Source organism: Elgaria multicarinata, chromosome 8 (genome assembly GCF_023053635.1).
Source record: "Elgaria multicarinata webbii isolate HBS135686 ecotype San Diego chromosome 8, rElgMul1.1.pri, whole genome shotgun sequence".
In the NCBI taxonomy this organism is placed as follows: domain Eukaryota; kingdom Metazoa; phylum Chordata; class Lepidosauria; order Squamata; family Anguidae; genus Elgaria; species Elgaria multicarinata.
The window spans coordinates 32,286,580-32,300,836 of record NC_086178.1 but is presented as its reverse complement, the minus strand read 5'-3'; the positions used below and the strand labels follow the sequence as shown (position 1 = coordinate 32,300,836).

The 14,257-nt window shown below is 40.0% G+C and overlaps 1 protein-coding gene across 1 annotated transcript; it reads left to right on the top strand.

The window, feature by feature from the left end:
* The first annotated feature begins 1,183 nt into the window (after positions 1-1,183).
* On the top strand, positions 1,184-12,504 carry SUCNR1 (succinate receptor 1). The gene is made up of 2 exons (XM_063131967.1): positions 1,184-1,204; positions 11,509-12,504. The coding sequence occupies exons 1-2, from the start codon at positions 1,184-1,186 to the stop codon at positions 12,502-12,504; spliced, it is 1,017 nt and encodes a 338-aa protein (XP_062988037.1).
* The last annotated feature ends 1,753 nt before the right edge of the window (positions 12,505-14,257 follow it).

The following is a 14,257-nucleotide window of genomic DNA, read 5'->3' as shown; positions in this document are numbered from 1 at the left end:
TGTTATTTGCTCACTCAAACGTATACCATTATTAAGAGTGTGGTTTTATTTATTCTACAGTGGAAAAAGCCACATTGCACCTATGTATTTCCGGATCACCATGCATAATACCTCTGTTATTAGGATAAACAGATTTAAAGCCTCCACTTTTTTGCATTCCATATTTGAGTCCTTATATTTATCTCTGTGTTCAACATGTAGATATCTTGTGCTGCAAAATCAGCCTTGAGCAGTTTGAAGCCATTAACGTAATTTTATTCTGGTATTGTTTTGTAGTTCTTGCTCTCCTTATTGCTCAGTTAGGATAAATGTAAGAAAGCCTTCTAGACTAAATATGACAGCTGGAGCCCATAATTTATCCAAACAGCCTGCAGAACAGTGAAACCAATAGCATTTTCCACAGCTGTTTGCCTCCTGCTTGTTTTTATTTGTTTTTATAGCAGATACGTTCAGAGAATATTTGTGTGCATTATTCACAAAGGTGTTGTAACAGCAGATGCATATTTAAGCTATTCCCCACCTCACCCCAATTGCCAATAGTGTTAGAACCTAATGCATCATTTTAAATCTGTTAGGTATTCATTTTAGTAGGGTGACCATATGAAAAGGAGGACAGGGCTCCTGTATCTTTAATAGTGGCATAGAAAAAGGAATTTCAGCAGGTGCCATTTGTATGCATATAGCACCTGGTGAAATCCCCTCTTCATCATAACAGTTAAAGCTACAGGAGCCCTGACTAGCATGACCAGATACAAAAGAGGGCAGGGCGCCTGCAGGTTTAACTGTTGTGATGATGAGGGAATTTCACCAGGTGCTGCATACATACAAATGACATTTGCTGAAATTCCCCTTTCAGCACAACTGTTAAAGATTCAGGAGCCCTGTCCTCCTTTTCATATGGTCACCCTAGTTTTAGGATAGGTAAATAGGCAGAGAAAATGGCCATAGGATAAATCATAGGACATTAGCTCCATAATATCATATATGGAGCAATAATATAGAAGATGTGTCTGTAAAATTATGAAGAAGACTGTGGGAGATTTATCATGGCTCTTCCCTTTCAAGATACAAATTTAATTTACTTTGTGCCAGTGGAGGCTGGTAGCTCCGATTTCAAGTGGAGCCATGAATCCATTCTGGGTTTTAGTCGGAACTGGCCAGAACCCTATAGAAACTATCCAAGATGGTGAACCCTATCCCTCAAGTAGGTTCAGCACCTTGGAGAGGCCCTTTAGAGTTCTGGTTCTTTTTGCCAGAAACCCAGAACATATTTACAGCCCCACCAAAATTGGAGTCACAAGCTGCAAGTAAAATCTCATGGGCAATTCAAAGTGCAATCCTACATGGACTGGCTTGGTTACTCATAAGCTTCCAAATGTGAAGTATCCTATAATCTGCATTTAAGCTAGATGGGCAATTTCGCCCATCTAGCAGAGGCTTCAGGGATGGGTAAGGAATGATGCTGGGGCAGCCATAGGGTTGTTCATATGGCTGATAGGGTTGTTCATATGGTCTCCTCCCCTCCCCACTCCCAGGAATGCCACCATTTACATCTCCAGACTTTGTTTATGAGCACAGAGACATAGCTAGTGTGGAGAGAAGTTTGCCAGCTACAAGGGGAGTGGGCACAGGGAGGACTTTTTCTGGGCTCTGGGGTCAGAACCCTGTTTCTGACCTTGGAGCCCATAAACCAAACAGTCCTATATTCTGCCCCCTCACTCGCTAATGCTGTGGGCAGGGGCATAAGATTACTCCATCCATATCCTTATTAAATAAGCGAATTTCATTATCATCATTTACTCATTAAAATAATAACCAGAGCTGATTATGTTCAGAGTAAGTTTCCTGACACAAACATGGCTGACATTGACTGGAAAATCTAAAAGCCAACCAAGTGCTCTTGGTAAATGACCAAACCTACATTCTAATTAAGATAATTTACCAGTGAAGTATGGCATTAATCATAACATGGTGGAAATGCTAAAAACAATCCACATGACACAACAATTTGTGACATTAACTAGTATGTTTTAAGAATCACAAAGAACTGATGCAGTCATTGGCTGAGACAGATAAACTAGATTCGCCAAGCTCATACCTAATCATACCTAAAGAGTGTAAATTACTCTTTTTAGCCTTTCAAAATCAATAATCAATTTTGTCGTCATTATGAATGACCTAGAAAAGAGTTTATTGATACTTTGATATCAACAGAAGACAAATTAGTCTGCTAGAGAAATGATCTGTGTGCATTATTTAATTAGAAGAAAAACCCTTATTGTATACCACACAACGCTGCTTGTTAATGACCTTAATTATGCTATAATAGAGGATTATATTGTCATGGGATTGATTTGTTTCACAGAATGTCATTCCAGTCAGTAATGGTATTCTTTAATGGAAAAACAAATTATTATCTGAACGTGGTTCTGAATATAAATGTATATTTACCCAAAAGTTACCTTTGAAAGGAGGTCTGCCTAACAATACATGAACTCTAAGTATATATTTCAACTGTTGTCGTCTTTAAACCTAAAGCAATCAGTTGCAGTTTCTTATGGAATTTCTGGCTATTTGTTCCTATGCAACATTTGTACACAATCCACTTCTATTTTTAAATTTCAGCTTAGCCAGATAATTACTTAAATTATAGTGGTCATAATCCAAAAAAACCCACCCCTCCTTCAGTTGTGCAGGAAATACTTGTAAATGCATTCCCGAGTTTCTCAAAGCTACAATCCCTATTGTATATAAGAAGTGGCCTCATTCTAGGTCAGATTTTGTGTGTGTGTAGAAACAATTTGTTCAGGGTAGTTAACAGGCCACACTGCATGGTTAACAAGGCCCACTACATGGTTAACAAGCTACCCTACAGAAAATGTCCTGGGTTTGGACATATTGACCCATGGTTGAACAAACAATCTGTGGTTTAACAAAAAAAAACCCACACTCAACCACTGAGTGTCAGTTAGCATATTGTGTGAACCCAGCCATATTTTACACTAATTGCATAGTGTGTCACTACTAAGCCTCATAGATTTATTTACTGCAGTGTAACTGTGCATGCTCTCAGTTCAGAATGGAATCACTGGGCTCCAGGAGGGGAGGATTACACCATAGCCCTAATCCAGATTGGTTCCCCGGGCCATGAGGCTATTTGTCAAAAATAGAAAGGAATAGGAAGTTGGATCACAGATTTGTTGCTTATCAAGTTTGGCCCTAAGGCTTTTACACTGTTCTCATGGTGTGAGAGAGACCCATGCACTCAATCCTATAATTGGCACTCTGAATACATCTGTTCATGGTCCGGGACACTAGGAGCATTATAGTGACTGCTTTATTTAATTTTGATCATGGGCAATGCAACTGTTGTTCCAAGCCTTTATTGCCCTGTGAATGTAAATGTGATGTCTTTATTGTACAAACAACTAACGGCAAGGGCTATGCTCTATGGATTAATCAAAATGATCTTTTTTGCTATTTATTTGCCCCTTTATTCAATTAAATAAGGCACTGGGCCATTGTGGAGTGTTAGTTGATATGAGGCAGGAAATGTCCATTAGCTGCATAAACAAAGTTGCTTTTGTGTGCTTATGTGAAATTGATCCCTAATGAGCATATTTTGAAATGCTCCAGCCACAGTTAAGCACCTTTAAGTCCCATTAATTTCAGTGGAAGAACTAAGCATGTGTGTAAATCAATAGGCCTTAAAGAGAGCTTAGCGTTGCCGGGCTCATATATAATATTTTGAAGAACACAGAGCAAGCACAAAAATTAATATCTGCAATTGTTTGGGACTTGGAAGCAAACCTGGGTATGTAAACTGAAATGCAAAATATAACAGTATGAAAAATAAGTGATGTGTCATAGCATAAGGCTGAAGCGTAGTCTCTGCTGGTGCTGCCAGCTTCAACTGAATTGGTTTCAACGGAAATTTACTACAGTGTTGTAATATACTCCATTTCATGATAGTTTGTGAAATGTTCGGAAGAGAGGTGGTGCAATGATGTGGCTATGACAACCTTCCCCAATATGTGTTGAACTTCAACTCCCATCATCTCCTGCCAGCATGGCTGGAAGTCGGTAGTCATAGTTGTCCAACACATCTGGACGACACCAGGTTGAAGAAAGGCTGGGCTGGAGGGAAGGATCAGGAAGGCCCTTACTGTGAAATTCACCTGAGCGTTGAATTCATTAAGAGGCCTTATGCAAGTGTATCACTGTCAGCCTTAGCACCCACCCTGCCCCATCTGCGACATGGTGCTGATTATATTGACTTACCTTATAGGGTTGTTGTAAGGATTATGAAGTGAAGTTTGTAATGTATTTTGAACTTTCAAAACCACTATGCAAAAGCTATGTATTAGCTTTTTGTATAGTGGTTTTGAAAGTTCAAAATACATTATGATCAATCAGATCATTCATTTATTTATTACATGTCTTTACTGCCCTATAGTCAAGTTATTTGGGCAGTTTAAAAAGATTAAAACCCTACAATATAATGGTGTAATATAAATCCATTTTCATACAAACATGAAACAATTTTGCACAATTAACAATAAAATAAACCCAGGACCTGTTAAAAGTTTTATGCTGTCAAATGTCTGGAAGTGGAGGAAAGTCTTAACTTGGCACCAGAAAGATGACAAAGTTGGCACTAGGTGGATCTCACTGGGAAGAGCATTCCAAAATCGGGGGCCACCACTGAGAAGACCCTCTCCCTTGTTGCCATCCTCCAAACCTCCCTCAGATAACTTGCTCTAGAACGTCTAGAGGCTCCTTCCCACATTATGTTTGTAGCATGAGCACTGCCACACTATAGATCCTTCCTGCACCACAAAGGTAATGTCCAAAGCTCCTGCCAGAGTCACCCCTCCTAATACTGAGATGAGAAGAAGCTAATGGTGAAATGAGAAGATCCCGTGGGAAATGGAGCTTCTCACAGTGTCCAATGCCATACGAAGCAGCCACATTGTGGCAACTCCGATACCATGATAAGATAAGAAAGGGAGCCCTTGACAAGATCTACACCTTGTGTCAAATCATAATGATCCCATCATAGTAACGCTATATCCCTCTTGTGCATTTATACCTCATAGGCCACACAATGACATTTGTTGCGGTCTTTTGGTGAACATGGAATAAAGAACAGGAAATAACATTATGAAAGTGATATAAGGAATGTGGGTTATGCCCCAACAGTTGCGAGTGGAGAAGGAAGTATGGAATAAAAACACAGATACCAGAACTTGGGATAAACTAGGGCCTCTTTATTTAACAACTAAGGAGATTCAACCCCTCCCTGGAACTGCATGTGAAAAGTGCGGGAATCTATATGTACTAATCTCAGGCTACTTGCCTGGTTTAAGGGCGAGCCACTCTCTTAAACCAGGAGTCGGGTAATCTGGCCCCTTTCTTATACAACACTTCAAGAGTGTGGGGAGACCGCCCCATGTCATTCCCATGCAGAACTGTAAAACCCTGAGTAGATGAGGCAGGAGGATCTCCAAAGGCATACCATATCCAGACACGTGAGCTGTGAAACTCACGAGGAGCAGGAGCTCTGGATATGCCAATCACTAAAAGGTGCCAGAGTGGTCACCATCCCAATTCTGGGATAGCAAATTCCTACTGTTTCTCCCCCTCACACCATGTCGGCCGAGGGGGATAAAAGACTTATCAGTACACTTCAATACCACTATAAAGCAGTTGTGTACATCTAGCTCAAAGTTAGGCAGACCTCAGGCTGTCAGGATCTACCAGCTGGAGCCTAGTACAAAAGATGCACATTTAGAATTCAAGAATTCTGAGCCCAGGAATTTGTTCTGAGTACTAGTCCTGAACGGCACTCAGTCCTTCCACACAATACCCTCACTCCTGGTTATCCCAGGTTGTCTTCAGTTCAGCAGTTGTATAATTTAGGGGTACAGAAGTGGATTGGATGTGAGTTTAGTTGTCTGGCTAGACACACAGCCCAATGTGTGTTGAGGCCAGAACACTCGGCGGCCTTAGCTAGACCTGAGGTTTATCCAGGGATCATCCTGGGGTCGTCCCTGCCTGCTCCCAGGATCCCTGTGTGTCATTTACATGAACAAGGATGATCCCGGAATAAACCTTAGGTCTAGCTAAGGCCAGCATTGACATATGTATGCTATTCATAACTTCAATAAATTAGCCCATCTTATCTTGTGGAGAGATTTGCAAGCAGCACTCCATACAAATGCAAAGAGCAATTAAATTATCAGATGAGTGGATGAGATGGATTTTGGATCAGATGGAGCCTTACATAATCCAGGAAACTAAATTATTGGTTTAGGATTAACTATATACCTGACTTTACCCTAGCAATGTAAATAGGATTTAAATAGGCTGAAATCCCAGTATTAAAGGTGTATTGTGGTCTGATTAGCTGGTAATTATTAAGGAAATCGTGGCCAGCGCTAAATATCATGACACTTCATCCTATGACTCAATCACAAAATAATTATTTCACAATATGTGTATTTTAAAAGCAGCATTATACATCCGTTTACTGAAAGCAATTATGTTTTGTTTCATTTTTAGCACTTCCCAGGTTGTGTGTGTGTGTGCGTGTTTGTAGATTTTTTTTAAAGTAGGTTGACCATATGAAAAGTAGGACAGGGCTCCTGTATCTTTAACAGTTGCATTGAAAAGGGAATTTCAGCAGGTGTCATTTGTATATATGGGGAACCTGGTGAAATTTCCTCTTCATCACAACAGTTAAAGCTGCAAGTGCCCTGCCCTCTTTTAAATCTGGTCACTCTAGTATAGCTCCTGCAGCTTTAACTGTTGTGATGAAGAGGGAATTTCAACAGGTTCTCCATATATACAAATGACACCTGCTGAAATACCCTTTTCTATGCAACTGTTAAAGACACAGAAGCCCTGTCCTCCTTTTCATATGGTCACACTATTTTAAGCACTTCTTGGGAATATACTAGATGAGAGAATAATATTTCCATTATTTCAACAGTCCCAGAATGTATTTTGCAATCCCTTCTGTTTAAGTGGAACTGCCTACATGACTGAGCCAAACACATTTGCAGCACCGTTGAATCATTAACCAGTTTCACTACAATATGTAAATCAGACTGGTCTTGTAACCGTAAATAAACTACTACGACGACATAGGCTGCTCTGCTCTGCTGCATTCTACTGAGTCTGAACCTTTCATTAAGTCACAGTCAAGACGTGCCTAGTAAGAGACAAGACCCATTTTACAGAATGGTAAGTAGGAAGAGAAGTAGAAAGAACTGATTATATAGAATTTTGAAATTTCTAAACTTTGTAATTATATGTAGGCAATATTTATTAAATCAGCAATTCTTGTCTTTGAATGATTTTTAGCATGGATATTTTCAAGATGATGTAATGTTAGAATTGTAGTTAGTTTTGCCTTCAACATCAATACAATGTAGTCTGCTTTCTCGATCCTAATGATTATGTAGTTCCAAGTGATATTATTCATCTGGAAATTATTAAATTCTTTGCTGGAAGTTCATGCTAGAAATATTGTTTCCATATGTCTGTGTACAAACAAATGTACAAGAGTTAAACCCACACCTGCATTTGGGATACATTTTTTTCCTGATCAAACACAGAAATGTTTCCCTTTAAATTAAACTGAATGTAAGGCTATATATGTAATATAGGGTGACCATATGAAAAGGAGGACAGGGCTCCTGTATCTTTAACAGTTGCATAGAAAAGGGAATTTCAGCAGGTGTCATTTGTATATATGGAAAACCTGGTGAAATTTCCTCTTCATCACAACATTTAAAGGTGCAGGAGCTGTACTAGAGTGACCAGCTTTAACTGTTGTGATGAAGAGGAAATTTCACCAGGTTTTCCATATATACAAATGACACCTGCTGAAATTCCCTTTTCTATGCAACTGTTGAAGATACAGGAGCCCTGTCCTCCTTTTCATATGGTCACCCTAGTTTATATATTCTGCATTGAATTGAGGATCACCCTTGTGTGTAGAACTTTAATTAAGGATTGTGCTGATTCTTTATGAAAAGCAAAATATATGAAGAACAATTTTGCAATGTGTACAAGCAGCTACTAGGGGAGTTTCTGCTTTAATAATAAAACATTTTCACATGTTTCTAGTTTGTAGAGTCCCATTGGCTCAGGCAAGAACATGGCAGTTTACCTTCTTTGGGGGGCATTCACTCTGTATACCCTATCAGCCGTATTGGGGCTCCTCCTCTTTTCTGTGGAGCTACTGGTTTCAATTAAGTGCATTCTTTTGGCCATTTAGAAGGACAACTGAATGTTATGGCTATTCATAAGGAAAGGCCACACACCTAGAGGGATCATGACATGGACACCTCCGGGTGTTTTGGAGTACTCCATCTGGGCATCCCTGAAATGCATTTATTTATTTATTTATTTATTACATTTTTATACCGCCCAATAGCTGAAGCTCTCTGGGCGGTTCACAAAAATTAAAACCATCATAAAACAACCAGCAAGTTAAAAAACACAAATACAAAATACAATATTAAAAAGCACAACCAGGATAAAACCACGCAGCAAAATTGATATATGGTTAAAATACAGAGTTAAAACAGTATAATTTAAATTTAAGTTAAAATTGTTAAAATACTGAGTGAATAAAAAGGTCTTCAGCTGGCGACGAAAGGAGTACAGTGTAGGCGCCAGGCGGACCTCTCTAGGGAGCTCATTCCACAACCGGGGGGCCACAGCGGAGAAAGCCCTCCTCCTAGTAGCCACCTGCCTCACTTCCTTTGGCAGGGGCTCATGGAGAAGGGCCCCTGTAGATGATCTTAAGGTCCGGGAAAGTACATATGGGAGGAGGTGTTCCTTCAAATAACCTGGCCCCAAACCGTTTAGGGCTTTAAATGTCAATACCAGCACTTTGAATCGGACCCGGACCTGGACTGGCAGCCAATGAAGTTGTAAAAGGACTGGCGTGATGTGATCTCGCCATAATTGCATTGTGGCTCCTGCTCTTTTTTTGTGGGGATGTAAGTATCCATCCAATGCTGGGAGGTGTAAGCTTTTTTTCTGCTTAAACATGCATAGGATTGGCCTAAATTGCAATGTTCTAGCCTGAGTCAGAAGAACTCTACAGAAACCCAGGAGGGGCAAACTAAAAACTAGGGCTGTAGTTTGCCTCTGGTTTAGGACTGGATTGGGTCAATTCTGCCCAATGGCCAGCTGCTGCCTCCCCCCACCTGTGGTGGGACTTATCTGAGGCTTCTGTGTGCCCCGGCAAGCGCAGAGGCCTCCAGTAAATCCTGCAGGTGGGCAGGAGGGAGCCACAACAGCTGCCATTGCTTCAGATTCATATCCGAATCCAAAGTGAGTCATATCAGGGCTGATTTGGAACCTCCAAGTTGGCCTCCAAACCCTACTAGAAACTAATGAAAAGCTAATTCTTCTATTTAAGATGGAATGCTTCAGGTGGAATAGAGGAAGTGTTATGCTCTGGTTACTGAAAACAAAGCAAAATAAAACCTCAGGTTGCACCAAAGAAGTAGCTATTTGGGCCTGTCATGAGTCAGAATGCAGGGGGGTCCCTTGAAAGTAATGATGTCACAATGAGTTGCCTTGCTTGGAATATAATCCTCAATTATTTATAGTGTTCAGCTTCAATCTGCAGCACTGTGCAAATTCTCCCCCCTCTTTTTTTTTGCAGCTCAGATTGCAATCTAGTTGGACAATAAGTTCTCTTGCTTGCCTGCTTGCCCTCCTTCCAATTATCTGGTTTAGTAGTGGGGCAGCAGCAGGGGCAGAAACAGGGATATATGATTGGAGGTCTCCCTAGTGCCTACAGACACTTTGCAATGTTATCATTCAGTATGCCAGGGACTTGGGAAATATAATTTTCCCGGGGAACTTGAGTACATTGAATGGAAGCCAGTAGTGTTATTTAGAGTTTGGCAAGCATGTTCATTCATTCTGACAAAGGTACAACTAGATACAACTGGATTATGTCACAAGCCAAATTCACTATACAAAACAAAAAGACAAGATTCAAAACAAATATGCCAGGTGCAAGAGCCATAAGTCAAATGCTTTTATACAATGTTTATAGATAACGTACTTGATACAATTATGCCGATTAATTTTATACAATGTTTATACATAAAGTACTTAATAGTACATAAACAATAATTCCAATGTCAAAATAAGCATACCAGTTATATCAATCTACAGAACCACAGTATACTTTATTTTTATTTTGTTTATTATTGCATTTATATCCCGTCTTTTTACCTCCAAGGAACCCAAGGCAGCATATATAACCTCCTCCTTTCCATTTTATCCTCACAACAACCACCCTGTGAGGTAGGTTGGGCTGAGAGTCTGTGACTGGGCCAAAATCACCCAGTGGGTTTCCATGGCCGAGTGGGGACTAGAACTCAGATCTCCCGACTCCCAGTCCAACAGTTTGCCCACTACACCACACTATTCCCATTTCGACTATGCATAGTCTTTATCAGAAATTAAGTTTATGGTTAACACTGAGATAGTCCTTCTATGAGAATACTTTGCAATGTCTTACCAGTAAATAATACTCCACCTAGTATCTTACCTCTAACCCCGTAGATAGTTTGCTGTTATAATTTAGAAAATCACAAAAATGCTTCGTACTGAATGCCATCATTCTAAATGGCACTTAACAATAATTGATCATTCATATTTTTGTGAAATAGAGGACCTTACAAAACATAGCCTTAAAGCCCCTATTTATCTTAGAAGGTGAAAGACAAAATGAGTTGGGCACAAATTATTAAACTATCAAATACCTAGCCTACTCTACTACTCATTTCTATAGATTCATCTTGAAAGATATCAGAGTACATCATTGCTATATACATACTCTCAAAAGTAGGCTGTAAACCTATGCACATGTACCTGAGAGTCAGCCCCATTGAAAAAAGCGGGACTTACTTCCAAATAAACTGCATAAGATTGCACTGCACATGGTAGGTACCAGTTGTTAAAGTTGCAAGTTCCTAGCCATGTCTTATTTAAACAAAATGGCCGGGAGTCAGAAAGTCATTGTTCTCAGTAAATGATTGTGAAAGAGAGTCTGGGTTCTCTAAACACCTGTCTTAAGTGTATTGACACTGACGTTAGTCATGAGAAAAGTTTTGTTTCCCATAATTTCTTCTGAAAAAGACTGCCTCTTCCCTTGAGAAACACTTCACATGAAGTGGAAAGATCCTCAAAATCAAGTTCATTTCCCCCCATTAAGTCAACAAATAGGAGAAGCAGGTGAACCTGATCTGAGTTGCACAATGAAATCTGTGTTAGGCAAGAATAGGAGCAGCATGAAGTCCAGATGTTTACTGGAGATTTACTTAATGTTTGTGCATGACAGATGGTGTGGAAATATGATACTGTAATTATTGTATTTGAAATAAAATGTGTAAACTAGGGAGAAACATATTACTATTATTATTATTATTATTATTATTATTATTAATATTATTTTCACATTTCCAGGAAATAAATGAGAATAATGAATTGTTGGAGATATCTAAATTCCTTGAAAAGTATTACCTTTCTACCATGTATGCTTTGGAGTTCATTTTTGGCATCATTGGCAACAGCATTGTCGTTTTTGGCTACATCTTTTGCCTCAAAACCTGGAAAAGTGGCAATATCTACCTGTTCAACCTAACACTGTCAGATTTTGCATTCCTGTGCACACTTCCATCATTGGTGTCAACTTATTCCGAAGGAAAATGGTCATATAATATCACTTGGTGCAGAATCAACAGGTTTCTCCTGCATGGCAACCTATATATAAGCATCCTTTTCCTTACTTTTATCAGTATTGACAGATACATGCTTGTGAAGTATCCCTTCAGAAACAACTTTCTACAGAAGAAAAGCATGGCCATTGTTTTCTCAATGGCCATATGGGTCTTGGTGTTGTTGGAACTAGCACCCATATTTGTCTTCACCACAATTGCCAAAACGAATAACGCTAGCCATTGTACAGATTATGCAAGTTCAGGAAATGCACGCGACAGCCTAATCTACAGCATGTTTTTGACAGTAGCTGGGTTTCTCATGCCCTTGTGCATCATGTGCGTTTTCTACATGAAGATCCATGCCTTCCTTAAAAAGCGCAACTCACAGCTCACTACTGCCCCATCATTTGAGAAGCCTTTCACCTTAATCCTCATGGCTGTGGGCATCTTTTCACTGCTCTTTACTCCCTACCACATAATGCGCAATGTTAGGCTTGCCTTCCGAATGGAACGTCAGAAGTTTTCTGCAGAGACACAGGAACTTATCAATATTATTTACATTCTTACTAGGCCTGTTGCCTTTTTAAACAGCGTAATTAACCCCGTCTTTTATTTCTTAATGGGAGATCACTTCAGGGAGATGCTGATAAGTAAAGTAAGGCATATCTTTAAAAGGTTTACACCATGTTGCAATGAATTTAAGCATGGCTCTCAGACTGCCAGGAGGCCCTCAGAAGAATAACTTCCTTTGTTTTAGGGGATTCAGCATTCAGTTTTCACTGGTGATTTGAATTTCATCCAAGGATAGGGTGTGAAGTACCATCAATATGTGGATGGCACCCAACACTATAGCTCCCTTCAAGCACTAGACTTTAAATGCCTGTTCAGACCTATCCTTCAAAGAAGAAGAGAAATAAGGCCCCTTCACGTGTAGAACAAGGGCACAACCACCCCAATCCCTTCTATCATGCACCCAGGTTAGCCTCACTCTTGACCGCTGGATGTTGTGTGAGGTTGTCTGAAGAGGAGCCCCTTCGTTTCAGCAGCTGCTCATGCGCACAAGGGACTCTTGCTTTTGGTGGACCTGTTCTTGTTGGAGATGAAAATGGCTAGAACAGAATTGTTGATCTGGATCAATACAGCTGCCTGCATTTGTGGACTCTCTTTGGGGGTGTGGCTATGGGGACTGTCATGGTGAACACCTGTACTTCAAAATGTACCACTGCTCTTCAGATGTCTACACTCCAAGTCTAGATGTTGGCTACCCCAGCTACAGAACATCATGGCTGACATGCAGCACAGTTCTACACCTTGTTCTGTCTGTGGTCCCCTTTGTGTGACCATATAAAGTGGGCTTATTACTCCTCTTTATGTACTCCAAGTGTAGCTCTGAAGAGGTACTTGCATTCAGCAATGGATTGTGTAGCAGTTATTAAACTGAATTCTATCCAGACAAGATGAAGGTATTGTTAGTTGACTGTTTGTCAGATCATAGAAGTAATATTCAATATTCTGGGTGGAGTTATTCTCCATCTTAAAGGTCAGGTTCATAGTTGGGTGTGCTTTTATCTGATGAGGTATCTATGTCTGCTGTTTTAGAACACTGTGTTAGGGGGGGAAACATTATTTAAATTGTTTTTAGCTGTTTACATTGTTTAATTTTTTTATGTTAAACAGTAGAGAAATAAAATAATATAATAATGTGCTAATAATGTGCTAATGGATGCACAAGTGGTATCTGAAGCTCAAAGTGCCTTTTAACAACTTGCATTGGTGTGCCTGCAGCATCCTTTCTTGGAAAGGGAGAATCTTGCCACAGTTATCCATGCTCCAGGAACACTGAGGCTAGAGAGTGCCTGCCCGAGACCTTAGATCTGTTGGAGGAGCCCTTCTCCGCATCAATGCAACATATATGCTATGTTGGGACAAGGGAGAGGGCGTTCTCTGTTGTGGCACCCCGACTGTGGAATGCCCTCCCCTTGGAGGCCCGATTGGTGCCAACATTGACTGCATTTCGATGCCAACAAAGCCTTTGATAGATAAACTCACTGGCACATTGTTTTAACTGCTTTTACATTATATATTGTTTTAACTTGGATCATGGTTTAATTTGATTTTAACTGTGTATATTTTTTGTTTTATATCTGTATTTTTTTATCTGTACGCCGCTCTGAGATCTTAATGATATAGGGCGGGATATAAATGTTTTAAATAAATAAATAAATTACTGTAATTTCAGAAACTTTGGTTGGTGTAGAATACTGCTGCCAGGCTGTTAACTTTTTAAAAACTGTTAAAGTTCTAAACAGCCTGGGACCTGGATATCTAAAGGACAAACACCAACCTGCCCATTAAACAAAACTTTCTTTTGAGGAAAATGTGGAGGTCTCGACAGTGGCGCTCACCTTCTGTAAAAAAGAAAATGGCGGGCATGACATCCCTCCTTCCTCCGGGGATGTTGTGCTCACATGTGGAAAAAGGGGAGGATCTCTTGA

Excerpts from the sequence above, each read along its gene's own strand:
- SUCNR1 (XM_063131967.1), top strand. The coding sequence starts at position 1,184 with ATGGTGAACCCTATCCCTCAA. Across the intron at positions 1,205-11,508 it reads TGGTGAACCCTATCCCTCAA|GAAATAAATGAGAATAATGA; the intron begins GTAGGTTCAGCA and ends TCACATTTCCAG.